The sequence below is a fragment of the Aythya fuligula genome, chromosome 10 (genome assembly GCF_009819795.1).
Source record: "Aythya fuligula isolate bAytFul2 chromosome 10, bAytFul2.pri, whole genome shotgun sequence".
NCBI classification, from domain to species: domain Eukaryota; kingdom Metazoa; phylum Chordata; class Aves; order Anseriformes; family Anatidae; genus Aythya; species Aythya fuligula.
In genome coordinates, this window is record NC_045568.1 from 9,007,080 (window position 1) to 9,032,531 (window position 25,452).

Consider the following 25,452-nt stretch of genomic DNA (forward strand, 5'->3'; position numbering starts at 1 on the left):
TTACTATTGCTCGTGGGAGTCTTGCAGACTTATTTTGGAGGTGCAATGTGTTCTTTATTTTAATGTTTCATTTTTTTCCAATCTTCTAGGATCTCAGCAGCAAGGACATGAAGAGAGATTTGTACATAGTTGCCCATGTAATTCGAATAGGTACAGTATGATATGTTACTTGAAATATTTATATAATTGTGTTTTTAAAGTATTCCAAGCATTTATTTTACTGACTTGCCATTATGATTTAACAAGTTAGAAATCTCAGTTATAGGCCATGCCTATCTGCTCAGATTAATATTCAGACCATCTGTAGCCAAGTGTTAAAAAGTTACTGATGATTCTTTAACAATGATGTTTTTTTCTCAGTCTGAAACAAAATACTTGGCGAAACACCACAACTGGGGGGAAGAGTAGGGAACTAAAAAAGGCTTTTTGTTTTATGTTTCAAAATGTCATATGAGGTCTTTCTGTTGATGATACATAGCTAGTTTATGATGCAGGACATCAGCGTACCTGGCCATTTATGACTAGTAAGTCAGAGGCTGTTAGTTAAATATATATATATATATGTAAAAGATCTGATTTCTGCTGTTGGAGTCTGCAGTGCTTCCAAGAACCACATCCAAGTTTAGGCAGGTGCCTGTAAAACATAAGGGAATCTGTCATACCTGTCAGTTGTTCTTTCTACCAGCTGACACCAAAAAGGAGCATCTGGAGTAATATCTGCCTGCTGGAAGCCTATCAATCTTGTAGCCCAATATCTAGCAACATATTCTTGCTTCTGTCTGGTTTCCCTTGGGTGCTAACAGAGCCCTACCCAAAGGAGAACTATGGATGTGTAATACTTTCTTATTTGTGTAGGGTCAACTCAAAGTTCTTCCTTGCTAAATCATTTCGTGTAGTTCCCATTTCTAGAGTGAGTTTCTGTGAGTACTCAAGGTGATGCAGGGCTTCATCTTTTCTTTTTGAAAATTATAGTAACAAGAATGGAAAGCCTTTAAGATTGAAGTTTCATTTGCAATGTATCTTATATGGTGTAACACAGTGTTTGAAGTAGTTCACGGACAGCTACGTGAATTTATTAGCTCAGCAGGGTGCTTAAATGAAGTGCCAGTATGGTTTCTGGTATGTGAATTAAATTGCTAGAATCTCTTTTAGATGGGAGGTACTGGATAGAAAAAATCTCTCCAGTTAATAGGGATATAATTAGTCAGTAATAGGGAGTTAAATGGTTCTGAATTATGAATGTGTATACTTCCACAGAGAAAAAAAGAAGTAAATGTTTACCTCTGTTGCATATTCTAAACAGCTGAGTAATGCATGTCTTTCGTGTTTCCCAGGTTTTCACTTAACTGAAAAATGGTGAGGTAGTGTTTGTAATGAAATGGCATTCAACCCTATTCATTACTAGTACCCATTGCCAGCCACGGATATCTTCTCTGAAGTGCAGAAGGTCTAAATGGCTTAATGAAACAATAGCGTTGTTGTATTTTCCTGTGAATGACAATAATAGCCTTCAAAGTCACAGATGTGTTAGGAAGATCCAATTTTCATTATCTGTCTTCACTGTGTAGTGAAATGTCTGAAAGTTGTAATTACTCTGTATTACCTGAGCCATATATCAAATGAAGCTTGTAGAACTAATTAAAGATGTGCTGTAGTTCAAGTTTAGATTCTTAACATTGATGCAAGATGTGCTCGACAAATTATGTGTGATGTTACAGGTTGGTTTAGATGATCATAGTGATTTTTCTGATCTTGACATTTTTGACTCTGTTAGAAAACTGCTTTACCAATAGGAAGTTAGTCATTGCACAGCTTCTTATCTCAGCATTCTCCTTTATATGCTCCAAGACAATGTGATAAATGGGTATATATTCAATACATTCCCTTTAAACAATTATATAAAGTGAAAATATGTGTAAATAGTGGATTAAAATGGAAGGACTACAGTGGATCACTGTGTGGATGCAGATTGGTGAGCACAAGACACATTCTTGGCTCGTTCAGGAGATGATTTATAGTCAACCAAGCTGGATGCAGATATGCGTCGTGGGGCAAATCAAAGATGGTCAGACATGGCACTGTTCACTTTGCCCTTTAGTGTTCTGTTAGCTAAACAAGCTCATACACCTTAATTTGAAGTAGCCCGGTGGGTTAGCTAGATTCAAGTGGACCTCTGAATTTGAAACAGTGTAAGAAGAAAAAGGAGTTACGAGTATAGGGAAGGCTTCAGTTTAGTTGTAATTTACTGTATGTATATGTACTCAGAGGGATAATAGAACACAATTGATGGAATGGCTGCATTTGAGTGTTTAACTATTAAATTTCTGTTAATTTTAGGTCGCATGTTGCTAAATGATTCAAAAAAGGGGCCCCCACATTTACACTATCGCCGCCCCTATGGCTGTGCAGTGTTAAGCATCATGGATGTACTTCAGTCAATCTCTGAAATAAAAGAAGAGAAGGATTTTGTTCTCAAAGTTTACACGTGAGTAACTCTTAGAGTGTTTTTCCTAATTATTTTCCTTCTGTATATGTTAGTGATAAGATACTGAATATGCCATAAGCTTCATTTGGTGTTTTATCCTCCTGACATGTTGAATTAGTGCTGTTGGCACTGGTTTCTCTGCATTTATTATTTCAGAAGCTCATACAAAGTAAGGAATATTATTACAGATGTTTCGGGTATGTTGAAATGCTTTTAAAAAAAATTGAATATTGCCGAAATGTGTGTGGCATGCAAAGCTGTACTTATATTAATGTGCCTTATTTAAAATCTGTTAAGCTCAAAAACATAAAAGATGCTGTATTGAGCTTGAGGAAGGGATTAGTTACTCGTGCACCATCTTCAATTTTTTATCAGTCATGATGACCAACAAAAGAACTAGAAAACAACTGAAGTAAACAGTTTGTGACCAAAAAACTCAAAAGTCAGAATGTTCTGAGCAAGAATTTATCCTCAGTTTATTTGTGATTTTGAACTTTAAACTGCCAATTATTATTATGAAATGTGGTCTCACAATAGTAATAAAGAGAGCACAGATGAACTGCAGGGAACATTTGAATCTCTTGTCAGTGAAGATAAATACTGGCAAGATCTGCTTTGCAGATGGGCTGAGATACAGCTGACATTACTCTGTGGTCTGTGGCCACCATCTGAGTAATAAGATAATTTTGGGGGGTTATTGAACTTTGTTATTCTGTGAGAAGTGCATTCAGCAGCAGAAAATCTGCCAGTCAAGTGAAACTATACATGAATAAAATGGCTTTCACTGTTCAGTGAAAGATTCTAGGATATTTCGTAATATGTTAGATATTTGTATGTGCAAAGAAAAGTCTCTCAGTCAGCTCTTCCGTTCTTGTTTTGCCAACAGTTATGAAAACTGTAGCAAGAATCATAGAATGGTTTGGATTGCAAGGGACCTCAAAGACCATATAGTTTCAACCCCCTGCCATGGGCAGCGACACCTCCCACCAGCCCAGGTTGCCCAAAGCCCCATCCAACCTGGCCTTGAACACCTCCCGGGATGGGGCATCCACAGCTTCTCTGGGCAGCCTGGGCCAGTGCCTCACCACCCTCTGAGGGAAGAATTTCCTCCTATCCTCTAATCTAAATCTCCCTTCTTTCAGTTTAAAACCATTCCCCCTTGTCCTGTCATTATCTGACTGAGCAAAGAGTTGCTCCCCATCTTTTTTTTCAGTCCCCTTCAAGTACTGAAAGGCTGCAATGAGGTCACCCTGGAGACTCTTCTTCTTCAGACTGAACATCCCTGGCTCTCTCAGCCTTTCTTCACAGGAGAGCTGATGCAGCCTCTGATCAGCTTTGTGGCCCTCCTCTGGACCCGCTCTAACAGCCCCACATCCTTCTCGTGCTGGGGGCCCCAGGCCTGGACGCAGCACTGCAGGTGGGGCCTCAGGAGGGCAGAGCAGAGGGGGACAATCACCTCCCTCCCCTGCTGGCCGCTCCTTGTGACACAGCCCGGGATGCAGTTGCCCTTCTGGGCTGCAGGTGCTCACTGCTGGCTCATGTCCAGCTTCTCATCCACCAGAACCCCCAAGTCCTTCTCTGCAGGGCTGCTCTCAATGGGTTCTTCTCCCAGTCTGTCCTGTCTGGGATTGACCCGTCCCAGATGCAGCACCTTGCACTTGGCCTTGTTGAACCTCATTAGGTTCATGCGGGCCCACTTCTCAAGCTTGTCCCGGTCCCTTTGGATGTCATCCCTTCCTTCTGGTTTATCAACCACACCACTCAGCTTGGTGCCAGCTGCAAACATGCTGAGGGTGCACTCAGTCCCACTGTCCATGTCGTTGATAAAGCTATTAAACAGCACTGGTCCCAGGACAGGCCCCTGAGGGACACCACTCGTCACCAGCCTCCACCTGAACACAGAGCCATTGACACCACTCTCTGGGTGCCACCTTCAAGCCAACTCCTTATCCACTGAATGGTCCACCCAGAAAATCCATCTCTCTCCAATTTGGAGACCAGGATGTCATGTAGAGCCAATAATCTTGGCATTTTGTAACCATTCATTTTCAGCTTATCTCAAACCAATGGTCTTTAGTTATGATATTTGATAATGTTGGCTTTGTAGAGATACGCTAATGTATTGCAACTGCTACATTTTGAATGTTTACCCTAATGGAACATTCTGAATATAATTTCTGCTTTGATACCTTTTTAATGCATCCTTAGTTTCTTATTTGCTGAAAAATAAGAGAAAAACCTCTAAAATACTGGAGTTGTCCATTTGTCAGTGACAAATCATCAATTCATGCAGCCTCTTAGAGCAATCCAAAGTTCCAGTACTATTATCAAGAAAAAAAAACACAGGATACAGAGCTTCCCTCTTCTTTCTCCTAATCTGAAGTGTGCTGCTAATATGGATTCCCTGCAGACCATCCGAAATACCAGCTGTATCTGCCTAAATGCTTAAGTAGGTTTATACCATCTGTTGTTTGCTTCTGCTTCCCGAAACCCTTTGTTTTTAACATCCACACACAGCCATTATTGTCTTCTCAGAGAGGATGTAGAGCAAGTAACAGTATTCAACTCTATAATCAGACACTTTTAATTTCTATCACCATTATCTTTTGCTTGAGTGTTGTACCTCATTCTTTTATGGCACTGCTGATTGGAGTGTTCTCTGTAAACTTGCAACATAAATGCACAGAAGGGAAAATACACTGATGCATCTAAGGGGTGCCAGTTTATCCCTTTTGCAGCTTTAATAGCTGTTGATCTTCCATGACAGAATATTTTCACAGGTCTATCTGCTTACATCTTCTCTTTGCACGTTCATCTGTTTAAGCTAACTTTTCTTGCTTTGTAGACAAATACTGAAATAGCATTTTTGTTTTGTAAATTTGAAATTGTACATGAATGCTTAAGCAACACTGAACTAATTTTCTTACCTGCTGCTCTTACTCTTACTATTGTTAAAATGCCTCAAGCCAAGCCAAAAACATCATAAAGATGAAATAAGGAGGGAACTGTGTTTGTATTTTTGAAGGAGCAATAAGAAGCATTCTTTTTGCACTATCTGGCTAAAGCTTATATCCACAAAAGCCTTTTTATTGGGAGAAGCTGGAAAAAAGTTGAGACACTGAAAACCTAACAGACAATGAAACAAATACGTGGCATTTCAATTGAGACTATTGCTGGATCCACAAGAGAGAACACTTACAAAAAAATCAATTTATTTCACCAGTCTGCTTTGCTATTGTTAAAGATTTATGTCTGAAAAAGTCTTTCTGCTCACAATCCAGATTCTCCTGTTGGTTAATCCTGCAGTCATGTTATAATCTTACTAAGAGGATATAGTACCACAGCTCTAGATATAAGCTCATTATGTAGAAGCATGAAGGTTTACTTTTATAGTTCTTTTTAATAATATGCATTTAAAAGTGAGATGGAAACTAAAATCTCAATCAATGTATTTTTTTTCTTGGAAAATTTGATTTCATACTTTTATATGAATTTTTATCTTTAGTGCAGTTTTTTGCTTACTGCTCCTTACTCTTTGTGTTGATTTTTCCATTTCCCTAGAAATGGAAACCTTCATGTATTTCTCTGTCACATTATCTTTTTCAATTTTGTTTTTGTCCTATTTTTTCTCAATTCTTTGTGTTTTACCTTTCTTCTCCAGCACGAGGTCTTAAAATTCTTTCTTCTTAATGTAGTGTATTGCCTGAATGCCTTTCCGTTTTGAAATTCAGTTGTTGCTGTTCGCCCAGCTGGACGTTGCATTTCTGTCCCCATCTGTTTGACATCAGGGTCTGATGTAGTATGGCAAACATTCCAAATGGTGAATTTACTGTAGAACTAGCCAACCTGAAGAGGTAATGGATGGCTTAGGAGGAAATTCTTAATGAAACCAGAAATACATTTGGTAATGTATTTGGTATTTAGACAAGTAAAATGATAACAAAACACAATAAAATGCATTACTGGTAAGTGTTTTCAGGCCAGCATTTCAACCTTGTGAGAGTATTCTTTGTGTTCAAGATGTAAAGTGCAGCTTACGTCAGTAGTTGGTACAAAACTGGCTTTAAGCTATATTTACACTCCATTGATTTTGGGACAACTTTGTTCCAGCTTAATTTACAGGCATAAGTCATTGGAGGCTGAAATCTATTTTAACTTGCACTCTGGTGGCTGACAGAGCAACTGAAAAGTTATCAAAGTTTAGAAATTTTCTGTAGTCTCATCTGTGATGGTGACGGATGGAATAAAATTTGTCCTGTTGTTTTCATTTTTACTTTAAGGAAAATATTATTTGCAAGAGGAAAAATTATTTCAAATGTCTTGGCAAGAGAAGAGGAATAAAGAATGTGAAGATAATTTTTTCCTGATGAGTGAGCTGAATATTGGTTAAAGTTCTGAGTTCACACAGAACAGCACAATAATTGAAAGCCTTTTTTGTATGGTCCATTAATGTCTTAGCCCTGTTTTGATTTGATTTTGAGAGATTGTTTTGGAGAGTTCAAATGTACTCGATTTGCCGTACTGTTACGTTCTGAAAGGCTACCGAAGTGCTCCTGTATCACAGGCTCTGTGCGAACACCTGACCTCCCCTCCCAGAAGGGTGTAGGACTTACAGAAGATATGGAGAAGAACAACTAAAATTTTTGATGGCCTAGGGTATTTTCTTTATGAGACTGAAAAGGTCTGAAGAGGAGGAAACGAGTAGCAGGAAGGGATGCAACTGAGTCTTACAAATTCGTGGAGGATGGTAAACTATTGCTCACTGAATACAAGAGTACATGAGCTAGGAGTAATCAATGAAATCAGGAGGAGATCACATAAAAAGAGATGGAATAAAGTACTTCTTTAGGAAGCAGGTAGTGATCTGGATTTTACGACCATATGATGCTGTGGAGGCAGGCAGAATTAGCAGGTTCGGAGTGGGTTAAACAACTTTATCAATAGCAGGTCTATAAATGGAGGAATAGGAATAGTCAGGGATGTACACTCTAACATCCCTAACCCAAAAACCTGAGGGGAATGGACTGCAGAAAGCAGCCAGGCATGGGCACCCTGCCTAAGCAGTATCTCCTGTGCCACTGTGGGAAGCTTTTCTTCATCTTCGTATGTTCTGACGGTCAGCTGAGATGTCTGATACCTAAAGCCAGCACAGTGAAAGGAGGGGTGCTGGGATAGGTAGAGCTAAGATTTCACATGGGATAGCCCCAGTCTGACCTCACCTCTTAACAGAGGAGTATGATCTGATCAGCATTTTAAGTCAAGCAAATAGTTTTGGATAGCATACTGGGAGGAAGTAACTCTATTTTGAAGTTTTTTTCCTCCTTTTTTCCTTTATTACGATTTGTACATCATGCTTAATTTATTCCAAGCTGTTTATTCCTTTTGTATTTATAATAATCAGCATTTGCTGGGGGTATTGGTAAATGTACCATAACAGACTGCAGGGATTCTCTCATTATTCTTGACAGTAACTGGTTTTGCAATACTGAAGAAAATTGCTAGCTGGCTACCAGTTCTTTTAGATAGTCTTAATTCCTTTTGCCAGACTGATTTTCAATTCCATAATGCAGGAGCCAAAAAATCCCTATTGGCTTTGTAGTAGCTGGTACGTATCATAGCCTAATTTTGCCAAAATTATATACTCCTGGGGGAAAACAATAGGAGGAAAAAGATATTAATATGCTTAGAACAAGTTTTACAAAATGACTTCTCTCTCAAGACTCCTTTCTATTTAGGAGCTGAAAGTTTATAACCTGGTTTGTGTTTTTTGGTGTTTGTTTTTGTTTTTTGTTTTTTTGATTATTTGTTTTAAGGTAAAAATCAACAGGAAATAAATTTAAATTAATCGTTTAATTCATTAGCATTTCAGGAGAAATAAGAATCACTATTGTTGCTGAGTTAAAAATTGCTGACTTTGTAGGGAACTTTAAATCTTTCTTTTGTGCTTTAGATAATCTGAGCAATGATTGAATCTAAAAGGCAATTAGACATGATCACCTTTTTTTTTTTAGCAATAGAACTGTTTGTGGTAGAGATTCCATTTTTGTTTTTCAATCAAGATTGTTAGACTTGTAAAATGGTCATTACAGCTGTGCTTACACTAGTATCAAGTACTTTATAAAATTTATAGTTTCTCTCTTCATTATGTGGTAACAAGCTATAGCACTGATGGCACTTTTTTCCTGCTACGATTCTGTTCAAGCCTAGCAGATGGGTTATACAGCTTTGCTCATTGCTAGTGCAAATACAGCCATTCGACTTTAATGTTCAGATAAATAAGAGTTGTAATTCCGGTTGAGAGGGACCTCTCTAGTCTGAGAGCAGACCACATTGCTTTATCCAGTCACTTCTGCATAACCTCTAAGGATGAAGAGTACGTAGCCTCTCTGGGCAACCTGTTCCAATAATGCTTGACTGTCCTCTTGGAAAAGCCTTTCCCGATATCCAGTCTGAACTTTAGTTACTTGTGTTTATGCCTGTTGCTTTACAGCATCTCACCAAGAAGAACCTGGCTGGCTCCGTTGTCTTAATAACTTTTAGTAGGTATTAGAAAGCTGCTGTTATTGTTCTCCCTCTGGCCTTGTCTTCTTCAGGCTCAAAAATCCCAGTTTCCCCAGCCTCTGCTCATACAACAGGTGCTCACAGACCTTTTTTCTATTAGGGAACACCAAACTGAGCACAAGTTTCTAGATCCAGACTGACTGCCAAGTAATGTCTTCTCCCAAATGACAGTGGAAACACATAAGCAAAATACTATTTAAATTGATGTTTATACAACATACTGGTATTTACAAAATACAGTAAATATTCAAAAAAATATAGTTGTGAATGTATCGTAAACATCCTGACAGCAGCCTGATTATATGTGGCTGAGCCTTTTTATCCCCTTGACCCACTGTTTCCCTGCAATTCATGTCTTGACCAATCCCAATATCCTCTTCCCCAGCATCCCATGATGAGTCCCATATCCCCAAAGGCAGTAATCCATTTCAGTCTGTAAAGCAACCCAGAGCATCTTTCCAATTGACTTATCCGGGTGGACAATGTGCTGAACATCCTCCTATGGCAGCTGTGGGAGGAGCAGGGTCACGGTGCCGCATTTCCTCTGCTGAGATTGTCAGTTTCTCCACCTGCTGTTGTTCCTTTCTGTTCAAAAAGATAAGCCTTTAATTGCGTGGCCTATCAGGAAAGACAGAATTAGGAAACATTTAGAACAATTTTGTTTATAGACTCTGCCATTAAGTGGTGGATTTGGTAGATGTACATCCAGCTGTTTGGGATTTGATTGCTTAATCAAGTACAGTGCAGCCAGCTATTTTGCATGAATATTGTTAGAACAATGTTATAATCTACACCAAATTGCAGTGTACTATTGAAACTAATATTAGCAATTGAATTTTTCCTGGTGAAAAAATATTGAATGGAAACATGATAGATCTGTTGACAGACAGTTATATTGTAATTTGTATCAAGGACTTAGAGGTGTAACTGAAAATGGAAATAGTGTTTACAAATGCTTATTAAAGTTGCGAATAGATAAGTAAACAATTGTGAAACACAATTGTGAAAACATATTTCACAAGGTAAAATACAAACAGAAGTGTACATATCCTTTTCCTACAGTTTGGGGGCTACATCATTTTTAAGGCATTCTATAAAGTATGTAGGTAAGCAAAAAACAAGGTGCCAATGAGATATGTATAATATAATTTTATGTTATAAATATAATGAGATTATATATAAATATAATCTCATATAATATTTATAATATTATATTATAAATATAATATGAGATATTTAATTTTTTTATTTAATCTTTGAAAATCCACTTTTTATTTCTTGAATCCAACTTCTTTTTGTGCTTAACAAAAAAATATATATATGCATATATGGCAGGTTACTTTCAGCTTCAAATTAATTTTCTATGTACAGAGAATTCAGCTAAAGATGTCTAAATCCTTCCTCATTTTTTTCATACTATGAAGAGTGAAATAATTGCTTTAATGATAGAAAAGTCACCACAGACCCCAAAGTGTCCATAAATAGGAGATAATTATATGGGAATGTTTTGTTTCCTTCCACTTTTAAATAAAAGAGTTTTTCTCATTCATCAAAACCCCACAAAAGCTTTCATGTTATTTCTACAACAAAGCTGAATTTCTCATCATAAGATGGTTTACCAGAAAGCTTTTAACTTGAAATAGTGTTCTTTAACTTGAAATAGTATTCTTTAACTTGAAATAGTGTTCTTTTATTTTAGGTGTAACAATGAAAATGAGTGGTGTCAGATCCATGAAAATATTATTCGCAAGTCCAGCACCAAATACACAGCACCCAGCTCAAACTATGGTAAATATTTACTTGTATGCTTTTGTCTTAAGTACAGCTACAGGTTTCCTTTAGGAGGCTGCTAATTAATTACAGTAGAGTAATTCAGTGAGATGTGAAATTATGCATAGCTAAATTTCTGTACTTACTTGTGATGACTTAAGAGTAATTTAGATAAAATTCAATTGTCTTCAGTTTACAGGTGTAAACTGTATTGCCTTTGCCAATTTAACCAGGAATTAAAAACCTGCTTGATATCTTCCCTTTTTCAGATACAGTTGACAATAATAATAATAATGTGAATTCATTGTGTTAAATTTCCTTCACCTTTATATCCATAGTGTAATTTTATCTCAGAAGATCTCAGTCGTGGAGAGAGCTAAGGGGTTTGTATTAGCTTATGGGCTATTACATTTACTGTGTATCTGTGTGTATCTGTGCTTGTGAAAACTGTTAGCCTATTGGAGGATACATCAGCGGCTATCAGCATTGACAGAACTCCTTTAAATGTTTCTTTGTGACACTGACACACATTACTGTGACCAGACTTGGCTACACAGGAGGTAAAGGGTTTAAATGTACTCATTGGGATTTCCCTGAGTAAATCAGGGATCATCCTTTCTTCCTGTGATTCCCTCGAAACTTCCAGCTATCAGACATATGTAACACTTGCTCTCATAGATTCATAGAATGGTTTGAGTTGGAAGAGACCTTAAAGATAATCAAATTCCAACCCCCCTGCCATGGGCAGAGACACCCCGCAGTAGACTAGGTGGCTCTCCTGAGGATACTGTGCATCCTTGTCAAAAGAAGTAAAACCAGATGTTAAATTAGTCTAAGATCTTAGTCTTATCTGACTGTCCAGAAAATTCTGACTGACACAAAATAAATGGTGCTTTCATACCTACAGGTTAATTACCAAGAAGTCTTTCCATGATAGTTTTAATACTAAATGTTCCATTAAATAGGTGAGGAGAGTAACTTTCCTGGCAGAGTTTTTGCCACCTGCCAAATTAATTTTTATTTTCGTGGTGAATGACAAATAAATATGGAAAGTAAATCTTTCTTTTTTCTTACCTTGCTACCTCATTTAATGATTCTTGTAGTTTGGTAATTTAGGTATGTCATTGCTATTCCATTCCAAATGAAACCAGCAAAGAAACCCTTCTGCTTAGTTGCAGGTAGCTTTGCATTGATTATTAAGTGAGTGTATGATTCAGAAAGGCATACGGATGTCCAAATACTAGTATTGTCTTAATTTCACCTGTTTGCATATTCAGTTATTGTAGCATAATATGCAGTTCACAGTCCCACCAAAGATATTAAGCACAACAGTAAGCAAATAAAACAGTTTTGAAGTTTGGAAATTATTGTTTTCAAAGCTGGTCTCCTTCCCTGCTCTTCCTCATTACAACAGTTAAGGTCATCTTCCGTTTATTATTAAAGCATTATTCTGAATTGTTAACAACTTGGAAAATTTGAACTGTTTGCATATATTTCCACTGCCAAATGTCTGCCTAAAACTTTTTTTTTTTTCAGGCATGAGCTTTTCTGAAGTGCAGAAAGAAAGGGAAATAGATTTTTACTCTTGTGTTCAACTTTTTAAAATAATAACTAAGGTCACTAAGATCTAGTACATCTCTAGAGCAGGAGCTTGAAACAGCAGCAATATTGCCCTAATGTGCAGGATAATTTTACAGGCTGACATGATTTTAGCATAAGTAATGCAATTTGGACCTCTCAAACTAGCTTTTACAATGAGAAAATGCTCAGATCACATTTGTGATGAGAAAAGCTCCCTGGTTGTTCCTCCCCCTACCTCTCCAGCTCTTGCATACGATTAGTCTTTCAGATCTGCTACAGAGAATAGAAAAAAAATGAGAGGCTAGGCTGGATAGGAAAAGATGACTGGACAGTAGATAACAAACCTCTCGGGGAGAAGAAGCAGCTATGCAGAAGTTTGTTGGAGTGTAAAGTATGGGGGGCATCACAGAAGTACTGTCTGTCGATACCATGCTGGAAAATTGCATTACAAATTCTATTACAAGTCTGGTAATAGACTAGGTAATACAGGTAATAGATTAATTCTGGTACTGTTTATTAACTGGAGGTGTTGGGTGTGGACTGAATATTACTGGTTTCATTTCCCAAAAAACTTGTCTAACAAAATGACTAAATGTTGTTTGCAAAGCGAAACGATATTGAGCTTAGGAAATAGCAGAGCTTCACAACTTTGTACAAGATTATGGACAGAAGGCAGTGTTTGGTATGTGGTGTTCCATTCAGTCAGCAGAGAAGACAGAAAGAACTATCGACTGACTATCATTCGTTGAATGAAATAAAGGTTGTAGAAAAAAGACAATGTGAATGTAATTCATGTTGCTTTGTGAGGCGGGTAATGCTTGCTCAGTAGATGAGACTAAGCCTGCATGGTTGGTCTTACTGCTGGTATTTTCTGGTATCTTAATGTTTTATTTTCTAACTTCACCAGTACCTTATCCTTCTTTTAGGGATGTAGTATACTATAAATTAAAAGCAACTTAGTTAATCACAGTCCAATTGCTTTCTTATGTAATTACTCCTAGTCGAGCTATTCCGTTGATATACCAAACAAAGGGTCACATTGAAAGAGCTAGCTGCTGAGCATTTCCTACTCCATTTTTCTGTTAGTTTGACCTGTTGGTTCTGTGAGACATGTTGAGGTACTGAATTTCATTAAAATCAGCGTTCTTGTATGAAGTAGGCAAAGAATCAAGTAGAACAGATAACATTTGAATTTTCTTGAATGGTATTAAGCGCAATTAAAGGCACTTTTGGGATGTTCTGCAGGATTATATGATGCAGTGTTTCAGATAGAGGTGATGTTCATGCATGTGTAGTAATGCACTGTATACAGTGAATGGACATAATGCTAAGTACTTTAACTTTTTGAAATTAAGTATTCTGATTTTTAAAACATTGTAGTTATATATGTTATGCTCCTGACTTAACCTTAAATCAGATTTTTCTTCCATTTCCCTTCTGAATGACTCCAAAGGAAAAAAAATCTGTTACTTGTGTTTTTATATTAAATTAACCATAGGGCAAAACAATATTTTACGTGCACACCTTATATGTTCAGACATCTAATTCTTAGATCTGAAAAAATGAACATGTATTGTTTTTTTCAGGACTTATAATATCTCTTCAGCTTCTTCGTGGTGACATGGAGCAGGTTCGAAGGGAAAACCCCATGATCTTTAACAGAGGGGTTTCTGTTACCAGGAAGCTGGGCTTCCCTGATGTCATAATGCCAGGTAAACATAAAAGCTCTAATCTTAAAATATTGATCATATTTTTCTCAGATTCCCCTAAACAAGTGTCACTGGTATGGGTGCTTCACTCAAACAAGGTTAAAAATAGAAGAGTTGCCTTGCTTATCAATAAACGCCAATTCCAGATTCAGGGAGGCATGCTAATGCATTTTAATTGATGGACACACTATAAATAGATGATAAATTCACATGTACAGGAGTTGATCTTGAAAGTTCGCTCTATTTTTTCCCCAAGTTTGATATCCCTCACATAGGCTAAGCACAGAGATGTTTATTTTGAAATGCATGAATTTTCTTCTTCATGAAAATGGAAAGCCTGGCAGAAGAGTTTCCACTTTGCCACACAGATTTTTGGAGTTAGTATGATCCTTTTGCATTCGTTGACAGTACGTGAGGCTGCAAATCCGGTCTGATTTTCCAGTTGGTCCTACAGAGCACATAGTCCCTGCAAGAACTGCCTTGGCTGAAGCATTGCTGTACTCAGTTTGCTCCTTATTTCTGGAGCAGCAGCTTGAGATGGTTGTCTTTTTGGCACAAGCAGAGGTAGCCCCAGTGTAGCCAAGAGTTCATTTAGGGAGGAAACTGGAATCTAGCCAGTCATACAATCAATAGATATAAAAACAGGCATTAAACAGCCTTGATTTTTACAGCGTAGTAGCAAATGGGCTTACTAATTATGTTGCATGTATAGCATTTGAAATACTACATCTTTGCCGTGCATTATAACCAAGACCAAAGATGACTTTCCAGACACAGGAAATTTTATGAAAGCATAATGGGAAATGTATCAGATTTTATTACTGGAAAGACTGCAGTGACACATCAGTATCAAAAGCAGTTGTTGGAGCCTCATTATGGAGGCTCTTCAGGATGCACAATAAAAGTAGGGAGTAAGTTGGAAGAATTTCTAGAAACTAAAATAAAAGTGTTTAGAACAGTATGTGTTTTATACTAATGCACTTGAAAACCACAGGAGCACAGGATTTTAACATCAGACAGCATGGCTTATACAGGGAGTTTGAATGGGATAAACATATCTGTTGGTCCTACACCTTTCTTGTCTTTCCTGTCCCTGCTGAAGGGATGCATTAGCTGTTTGTAGGTTTTAACACCTAGTTTATAAAGTTTGTAACTTTAAGAGCTAGTGTAGTTTATGGCTTAGTGTATTGAAATAACCTTAAATCAGTGTAAGTTCGATACTGTGGCCAATTACAAATTTTAGTTTTTGGTGACCTTATAGCAGTTTCAGTCTTAACCAAAAGCAATCAAATACAGAAAAGATTAAATATCACATGTTGATATGCAGACATAGCTACTGCATGTTGTTCTGCTGTAATTGGGATCACAGCTAGATATGTCAGCTAGAAAAGCTAGATCACAGCTAGAAAAGTCAACATCAAAAACAACACTTAAATACCTGTATAACTAAACAGATTCTTCTGAAAGAATTGCTTTATTCTACACTTCTGCGTGTGTAAAACTGTCCCTCAAGACCTTCAGACCACTGAATTTTAGCAAGCTTAAAGAATAGCTTTGTGACCTCAGTGTTCCCCCTCATATTTTGTCATTTTCTGGGCCCTGGCCTGTTTATGCAACCTGGCGTAGTGAGACTGTCTTCCCTGTGCTTTCACTGTTTTAAGCGATGCTTTTGTCCAGGGGTTAGATAAGCAGGTTAGCAGTTTTCAGCCAAAAGGTGTTCCTACCCTAAGCTTTAAAGATTCCCTATTCACTGCAGCTAATTCAAATTTCCAAACTTACTTTCTCTAGTTAAGAACTCTATAGAAAACTGCCTCAATGCAAAGGATGTCTACCAAATCAGAGATATATGGTTACAATCTTCGTGATATTCAGCCTTGAGATCTTGGACATTTAACTAAATTAAAACCAGATTCCACAGCATACGTCTGCAGTGCTCCCATCATAAGGCTCACTGTACATGTACAGTAGTGATCTTCCCTGCTCTGGTCAGCCAAGTTTTCAGGGAATACAAGTTTTCAACTTGTCATCATCAAAAGATATTCTAAGTTGTTGTTGCTAACTAATGTCTTTTTTTTATGGGAACCACAATTACTGGAGAACACAGGGATTTTAAGATGATAATATATTTGGAACTGGGTTAATACAGAGAGATATTGATCTGCTGAAGTTACTGATTGATACAATGGATATGTGAAAGGACCACCATTCTACTGTTAAATGCTTACAGCCCCTCTGAAGGTGGTGAACACCAAGAAATTCTCCTCCATTCCAAGGGAGGCACAAGAGGTCTGCCTATATAAAGTTTAGCTGCCAAGCTGTAGGCATTTCTATTCAAAAATAAAAAAGGCTCAAATTTGTGGAGAAAAGCAGTTTGTAAATGTCCTTGAGTACCAGGTGAGTAAGCAAATGCAGCCTTGGAAGTGTGAACGGCCTTTCACTATAGTGATATATTAGGAAGTTGCCAGAGGAGAGATTAGATGCAAAGAACGAAATAGTCATGAATGGTGCTCTGAACAAAATTTTTGTCATTCTGTATATTCTTCACCTGAAAAATTAGGAGGATCAAAATGTAATGCAACTGCACTGATGCAGTGAACATTGTTCATTCTAATTGTGAGGGTTTTTTGGAAATGAAAATACTTGACAGTATTCAGGCGACAGCAGATATTTGTCTGTTGCTTTTTTTTTTCCTTTTTTTTTTTTTTAAGAAGCATTAGATCAAGCTGTGGTTTGAGTTTACATTATGGCTAGGGCAGAGCATTTGGATAGAGTAACTTTTTCAGGTGGATTAGCAAAGCTACATCAATAAGGAGTGGCCATCAATGTACTTTGCACTCATGTTATTACAACCAGAATCAGACTGGCTGTACTAGTATTGTCTGGAATTAGAAAAGATGTCATTTACAAAACAAACAAAAAACTCTGTCATGTACTTTTAGCAGTTCTCAACCATGCTTGCTTCTTTAATTGTCTTTGTCAATCTACCTTTTCCTCGCTTTGCTTCAGAACTGTTTCTTCCTCATGAAAGATAGTGTTTCCCCTCTGAGAAGAACACAAAAAGTTCGTGGCTTGTATTTTGCAAGTGGATGCTGCTTTTTTTGAGACAGTGTGATTTTAAAAAATATTTTGATGAATTAATTGATAAAGGCTATGTCATCTAGTATTGTTAAAATATGCAGTGATCATCCTGCTGAACCAAGAAATCTATATTTAAAAAAGCAAATAGCTCTAACATTTCAAATTAATCTTCTTGGTCATAGGTTTTAACATCTTCATTTTCTTTTTTAACAGGAATTCATTTCAAGCATAGGCAGATTAACCATTACAATTCTGTAGCTGTGTATTACCACACAATTCTACCCTACTATGGTTTCTACCCTACCTAGTAGCCCTAGTTCCTATGTCAAGTGCACTTTTCCCTCACTCAATTAAGACCAACACAAGTGGTCATCATTAAGTAATAAAGCTAAACTGGTCTTTATGTGCTTATGTCTTGCATGGTTATGCAGAAAAATGTAAATATCCTTTCAAATAACCGTGCCTGTCTTCATTTCAAAGCATAAAATGTTCTTTGTTTCCTATTGTATTGTGACCTGAGAAGAGCATCATGAAGAATTCTATGTTTTTTTTTGTCCGAATTGGAAGGGATTCAGTCAAACCAGCCTCGCGAAGAGGTGGTGGGTTTTTGTTGGTTTTTTGTTTGTTTTTCTTTCTAAATTGCTATTGGGTTTAAGAGCGTCCATCTGATCCTGACAATTTTACCTTTCCCCAGAGATAAAAGCAATGAGGCATGTGCTGCTTGCCTTTTGGATTGCAACTTTATTTGTATACAGAACTTGCTGATCAGAAATCTATTGCATAGGCATGGCGTTTGTCAGTTCCCCAAAGGACATCCCTTCCCTTCCCCATGTGCTGATAAGTATTCTGTCTTTTACTTTGATCCTCTGATGAAAAGTGCATGCTTCATCTACTTGTAAGTGATGTTTCTTTCTCTTTTTTTTTTTTCTCTTTCCTTGTCTTAATTTCCTGGCTTCTCTCTCTTTCCTTTCCTTTTATTCTCTCCCCTTTCTTTCTGATGCAGAGATGAAGATAGTTGGGTGTAAGTTTCTGCTTTTCTGTGTAATGTCTGCTTATTGCTTGCTTTTTCCATTTTCATATCTTTCATGGAATGTTGGGGATTGGTAAAGGTAATAATTCATAACATTATAGAGAAACTTTGGTAACAGAGGGACATAGATTCGTCTTACCAGTCTCTTTTCACATCACAGTGTTTCAGACCAATTTAGTAGATATGGCTTATGAACCAGCAGCAAAGGTGAGAAATATCTCAGCATCTGTTCTTTCAGAGATCACCATCATGGCAAAAATAAAAATACATTAAGAATTGGACATGGCAGGATTCATCAGATATTTTCAGAATATTCAGGGCGACAAAATTGATGAGACTAGAACATACAATTATATGATAATTATTGACAAAAATATTTACAAGGAGAATAAAAAAATGTTTGTCGTTAATAAACTTTCAGAAAAATAAAAATACTAAGCTGGAGGAGATAAGACAAAATAGAGTAAAAATTCAACCTAAACCTACAGACAGGAAACTGTTTTGGGGAAATCATTGAATTTAAAAAAGAGTATTGTATTAATTCTTTTCCATGCATAGAAGTCCAACAATGGATAGCAAATAATCTAGTAAGTATTGCTTGTTCCTTTTCCTCATTCTTCTTTATTACAAGAATCGAAGCACTTTGAGCATTTTGTTCACCAAAAACTAGAGGATCGCACAGAGTTAAACTTGTGTGATGTTCTTTTTATAAAAGGGAAAAAAAATAATTTGGTATGTAAGCAGTAGATAAAAACTGTGTCCTGTTCCTGATGCAAAATTACTCACAGTGATGGTGAATAGTTGCATGCCATAACTATTTCAAGAATACAGGCTTTGAAAAAAACTTGATGACTTGCAAAAGGGCAGAGAAATAAACTGTTGAAATAGATCTAAAGGGATTCCAAGAGACTATCTGACTATCAGGCCTCTTCATTTTAGCAGGCGAGCAGTAATTCAGCACGCAGTTCAGTAGATTTTTTTACACCAGTGTCAAGATGACTTCATTGTTCAAGGAAGGGAACATCGTGCAGCGTGAGGCCTGGCACTCTTAAAAGTCTTCAGAAATGACTGAGAGCAAGATCACAACAGTCAGCCAGGAGGCATTTGAGACACTTTCCAGGCAGCACACTTTGTTGATTTTTCTTTCTTTATATTTTTCAGTTTGTTTTTCAAAAAGCAACATGATCACAAAGCTGATTGCGGGCCCGTTCTGTTAACCTTGTTTGTGTTGAAATTACAGCACTTCAGTAATTTGGAGGAAGTTATTACTTAGCATGAGGGTGTAATGGGCTGCCGAGGTCAGATGCCAGTTCCTGGCACCCTGCTCTGGTGCAGTGGCCTCACAGCTACTGCAGAACAGAGCTGTCCAGCCAGGGAACAGTTGATACTCTTGCCCAGAAAGAAGAGCAGTTACCCTTGTAAAGAGCTATATCGGTGTTCTGTGCTTTAGTTTGTTTCAAAGAGTTTACTTACTCTCAGGCCCCTATCTTACAGAGGCAAACTCTTGGGCTTACGTCGCTATAACTGCACTGAAGTCAGCAAGGTGATGCTGAGCAAGTCAGCAAGGTCTTGTGAAGATGATCATTTATAGGATATAAATGTGTGATTATTTTTTTCTTCAGAAATCATTTCTTGCCCATTTGCTCTGTAAGAGCTGGCATTCTTCAGTAAAATGCCAGTGCTTTCAATAAGACTCTAACCCCAGTGATGTTAGAGAGATGAGAAGACTTAGCATTGGACCTCTAAAAAAACGAATTTGCTAGAATTAAGGTGTTTGAGATCTGTTTGCCAGTATGAACTTCTGGTGTAACCTTTTTTCAGTACAGGGACCATTCCTGTCAGTGTACAAAAACTTAGGATTCCTTTTAAAATAAAATAAATAAATAATGTTAGATTAAATCCAGACTGTTTCTGCAAATTGTTAATACTTTGCAATTCAAATAATTGGCTAGTCTTGTGGTGGAAAGCCTGAAAGTCTTACCAGCATATAAACTACTTATTCTAATAGATACTAGTCAATTATTGTCCACTGGACTATTTAATGTTACTAAGTCCTTAAAATAAGTATTTAGAAGTGTTTGAGGGCATTCCTTTATATTGTAAACACAAAATCAATATGTGACTTGCATATTCTGTTCCACTTTTTTTCTCCATTACCATTAAAATAGTTTTAGGTGATAGGATTTCACTTCATTATAAACAAAACACCCAACAATATAAATTATGACTTGTAATTTAAAGTAAATTTGTATATTTAACCAAAAAAAAGAGTGAGGTTAAGTGAAGAGCTGCGTACATCACAAAATAATTATTTTTCTATTGTAAGAAATACTATATCTCAGGATGTTTAATAAAGAATGAATCTCAGGAACTGCTTATGTAAAAGTACTATTTTTATCTAAGTACTATTGGCCCACTAGCCTTCTAGCACTTTTTTCTCCTTTACTAATGAAAGGAGGCCAAAGCTTACCCAGTTTTATAATCTGCACTGCGCTCCTTGTGAAGATGCGAGGGGCCTGCGTGATCCAGTCTGCTACACTGCACTGGTTTTTCTCTCAAAATGCAAGAGAAGCGTTATTGTCCCTTCGGAGCCAGGACTGCTTGTACAGTAGTTTGCTACAAAAAGGGTACGAAGTGTCTGCTTTGTTAAACTCGTTCTTTATCTATCTCTTTTCCTTTTTAAGATGGAATTAAGTAAGGGAAAAGCTCTATCAGCCAAGATTTTTGACATGAATACGTAGCTGTCATTTGGTGGCAAAGCTGACAAGGATCATTTGATTTTGCTGCTCACACGTTCTGGTTGGTCACAGACAAGCTGCACGGTGCTAGCTGTTTGTGTGCTTGGACGCTGTTGTGCAGAATGTTGCCTCTAGCCTTGCAATTTGCATACTCAAAAATTTTAATAAACTGCTCTGTGTTCAAGCATTTGCTCTGTTTTCTGAGCAGCCCCTTAGTGCATCTGAGCTAAAAATAATTAAAAAAACAAACACTCTTCTTGACAGTAGCCGTCAGAGGAAAAAAATGGCTTGCAAGGTCTCAGCAAGAGGTGTAGTTTTAACATGCTAGGAAAAGGAGATTGTTCTTTATAGGAAGGTTATTTTCATTGTTACACACCATCAAACTGGAGTGTTTGTTGTTTTAACTCTAGGTCTGCAAGGAATTGATGGGCTAAGTACCTGAGAGTCAACTGCTTTTTGTCTATACATAGACCCAGTATATAGATACATTTACTTTCCTATTTTTTGTTATGCATACTGGCCTTCTCTTATTTATTTTTTTTTAAATTCTATAAACTATTTTTATAAAAGAAGATGCACCATTACATTTCACTCAAGTACTTTTCCCCCTTTTTCCTTCATTTTGATGCAAATCCGCTGTTATCTTAGTTCTTCTGCCCCCACCCCACAGGCATTTTTTTCAATTAGTGAGGTAATATCCCTCCTGTTAAGCTTAATGGAAGATAAGATGCTTCAAATGCTGCATTTAATTTAGGCTGGAAAATGATTTGCAATCTGACATTGGACTTTGTATAGCCAGACTGTCTTCCAGAGAAGAGGTTATAAATAGGAATCTCCAAAATGCTAATTGTAGTGAGTACAATTAATTTCTATTAAGAATTATAGCATATAAATTGATTTTTTTCCTCATTGTGCGCACTGCTACGAAAAAAGGCCTGGAGTCTGTTAATCAAGAGGAGATTCGAAACAAAAGCCCTGACTTAGACTGTCTTTTACTAGGACTTTTATATTTCCTTGATATTCCTGTAGTCGACATATAGGTAGCTTATCTGTATTTAGAACAGCAAGAAAAATGCACAGGTAATTTTCTCTGCGGAGTGTTGCATTTGATGGCTATTCTTTGAAGAGAAAAAAAAAAACAGATCAAATATTTGAGGGCTGTCATGAGCCTCTTGCTGTCATCTTTTTCCTGTTAATGAACCACAGCGTTTTCATACCTCTAGCTGTGAGGCATTTCAAGCAGTCAGCTCTGTGTGAATCCACAGTGAGATCCAACGTTGACGGAAAAAGGAGGACATTTTGCATACAGATTCCCATTCATAAAGAATTCCTAGCAGAAAGCACTGCATGTCAGCTACAGGGTTGTATTTTCCATGCTTTAAAAGTTGTACTTATCTCCAGAAATAAAAATGACAGTAAAGCCAAGACTGAAAGCTTCCATTGTTTGTCCCCACAGTAGAATAAGGAACAAATTCTGTGGGGTTATAGACTTCAAGAAAAATTTGAAGCACATCTTTGACAGACACAAAAGGATATCCCTTGCTGCCTGAAAGCATATGCTGCTTATTTCATTGTGCTTCTGATTAATAAACAGATTTAACTGCATCAGCTTCTCCAAGTACTGAGGTTGAAGAAATCAGACATTGGAGGAGTCTCTGCTTTGCTAGATAACCATTCCATTACTTCATTATTTAGTCTCTTGAGGCTGCTTAACAAAATACTTGCCTTGAAAGGATTTAATTTTTTTAATATATATGTTTTTTTGCATTGCCCTTTAGTACATTTCTCTTTGTGGCAAATAAAAAGTGATAAGTGAACCATCATGAAATGGTAACAATAAGTAAATCTTACAGAGAAATATATGCTACCTGCTATCCTTTTCGTGCACGTTTTAAAATTGACTCCAGTAGTTGTGAAAGCAGCGCTTCCTAAACCAGATTCTAAAAATAATAATTGAACTAGAATTCCTTAAATGCAGGATAATATGGACCTGTGAGAGATGCCAGCATTTGTGTTTCCAAATATAGTCATTTGTTCTGAAAGCACTTGAAAATGAGGTAGTGAGAAACTGGCAATTATCCATACTGTCCACTTTCATACATTCATGCACATGAATACGAGGCGCTAGCCAGAAATCTGGCAGAGAAATAATTTAATAATTGCTCGATCCATCTCAACTGTATTACAACAGAGTTTCCAAGAAGGCTGCTTTTACTTGTCATTATGATAAAAAGAAAATTTCAATATGTATAGAAAATAAGAAGAGCTAAATGAACTTAATTTTCTGCTGATCACCACAAAAATATTCATTCATTTTAAAGCATCTTGAAAATAGGAAGCCTGATACTTGCAAGTCAGATAACTAGGCAAACTCATAGTGTTTTTTTCCCCTCTTTGCTCACAAGCAATAAAGCAAGTATTTATTCTGAGTTCACACTTAATAAAGGCATTACTAACAACGGTCTGATTTTATGCATTGATGTTAAAATGTTCATCTTTATTAACAATTAACTTGCTGCTTGGAATGATTTGGGCATCAGTCATAGTCTTGCAGAACACAGAAAACGGTTTGCAGAATCAAAATAAATTTCACATAGGCATTGAGTCATCCATAGTGAATTTAAGCACATGCTTCTGTCTTTTGCTGTAGGTGATATACGCAATGACTTATACCTGACATTAGAAAAGGGAGACTTTGAAAGAGGTGGAAAAAGTGTGCAGAAGAACATTGAAGTGACCATGTATGTTCTGTATGCGGATGGAGAAATCTTGAAGGTAAGTGCTTGTTTCCTATTTGAGCTTCAAGTGCCATCTGCTTGCTCTGTACACGTGTTGCCATGGTTTGTTGTCTCTGATACCAGGGAAACTCTAAATTAAGATTAGTTCTTACTTTTTTTTTTTGTTTGTTTTTGATTAAGGTTTTAAACTATTACAACGAAGGAAGTGGTCGTTTATAAATTTGAAGGAATTCGGAGCATTGCACTGTATGGGAATAGGGGATTTGGAGAAAAAATTATAAACTGAAAAACTTGTGTAATGTCAAAATGTGATGTCAGTGACTGCAGTACAAAGAAAATTGGAGTATTAAATAGTGTATCATACAACATGAGGAAATATGATTACAAGAGAGACTGTTCTAAGTCTGACTTCTTGGAGTTATGGTTTTGAGAGTAGTTTTAAAAAAATAAGTAGCCTTATTTCCAAGATCATGGCTTTCACCCTGGAATGACTCCATTCCAGCTGTGGATGGTGATATTCAATGTTTTTCTTTCTTCCTCTGTTCTTACTTCTAGCATTAATGAATATAGAAAAATAGAACAAGGTAGATAAGTTTGGATTTTTGTTTGGATTTGTTTGGATTGGAGAGAGTAAAAATAGAAAAATAAATGTAGTATTTTGACATAAACATCTGTCAGGAATGGAGAAATGGCTATATTAATGCATTAAACATAACTTGTCCTATGCCTTTTTTAAACCTTCAGTGCAATAGTAGAATGGTCTTTGTAGCTATTCTAATAGAAGTCTAAAAACCGAAGTGCTTGTGTGTCAAACTCATTGCCACAATCTTTTTTTGAGTTGAAAGAGGAAGTTTGCTTTGTTACTACTGTTGCTTATGATTTGATTAAAATTCAGTGCATGTCTTGTAAGGAACTGTTTTCTGCTCAAAGCTGTTGCTGGAAGATCACACTCCTTTTCTCTTTAATTGCTTTAGGCATGCATTTCAAATTGAGTGACGTGTATTTTTAATCATTGCTGTATCATCTGCCAAACACCAGTGTAGGTCTTTACCCTTCAAAATGCAGTATCAGCATCTTCAAATTCTAACACAGAGCATAATTAACTGCCATTATCTAACTGTGGCTAATGGTTAAGTATGAAAGCCATATAATTTCTCGACGTTATCAGTCATAACTACTTCAGTTTTCACCTGGCGTGGTCACTCAAGTTACCTTGCCTGTCATTACTACAGCAGTACTTCAGGGTTGTACTTGAGACTGGGGATCAGGTTTGGTGCAAGCTCACAAAAAACAGTAAAAGATAGTCAGGCCGAATTAAAAAAAAAAAAATCATGTGAATATATTCGTTGTGAAAAAGAGACTTCACACATGAAGAATCTTCTGTGGTTTTTAAATTCAAATTACATATTTAAAATAAAACCTTTGTACCAGTTTTTGTTATCACTCCTTGATGTAGTTGCAGTCAAAGCAACAAACATACTAGGTTTACAATAGGGAGATCTTTGGTTCATGAAGTCTAATGATGCCTCAAATTGCATTTCAAACATGGAACCATTGTAATTTTTCTGTGTAGGAAATTCTTAAAGATACAAGTTGGCATATCTACTGAAAAACAAGTTAAAGAGCAATAAAGGACAATAAAAGCTGAACTCTCCCTATAATGTGAACTGCTTCTTACTGCTTAGGTTACATCTCTGTTCTCTTTTATTGCAGAATAGAAAGAAAAATTTACTTATGAAACCAAACATCAGTTTAACTGAAT

At 36.8% G+C, this 25,452-nt stretch overlaps 1 protein-coding gene across 10 annotated transcripts in view; it reads left to right on the top strand.

Annotated features, from left to right (window-relative positions):
- DOCK3 (dedicator of cytokinesis 3) overlaps positions 1-25,452 on the top strand; it is a 211,766-nt gene that overhangs the window by 111,803 nt on the left and 74,511 nt on the right. For all 10 annotated transcript variants that reach the window (XM_032193974.1, XM_032193975.1, XM_032193976.1 and 7 more), the window contains exons 11-15: positions 90-150; positions 2,338-2,485; positions 10,746-10,834; positions 13,984-14,109; positions 23,603-23,727. In XM_032193974.1, coding sequence (XP_032049865.1) covers positions 90-150; positions 2,338-2,485; positions 10,746-10,834; positions 13,984-14,109; positions 23,603-23,727 — 549 coding nt within the window. The remainder of the gene's footprint in view (positions 1-89; positions 151-2,337; positions 2,486-10,745; positions 10,835-13,983; positions 14,110-23,602; positions 23,728-25,452) is intronic.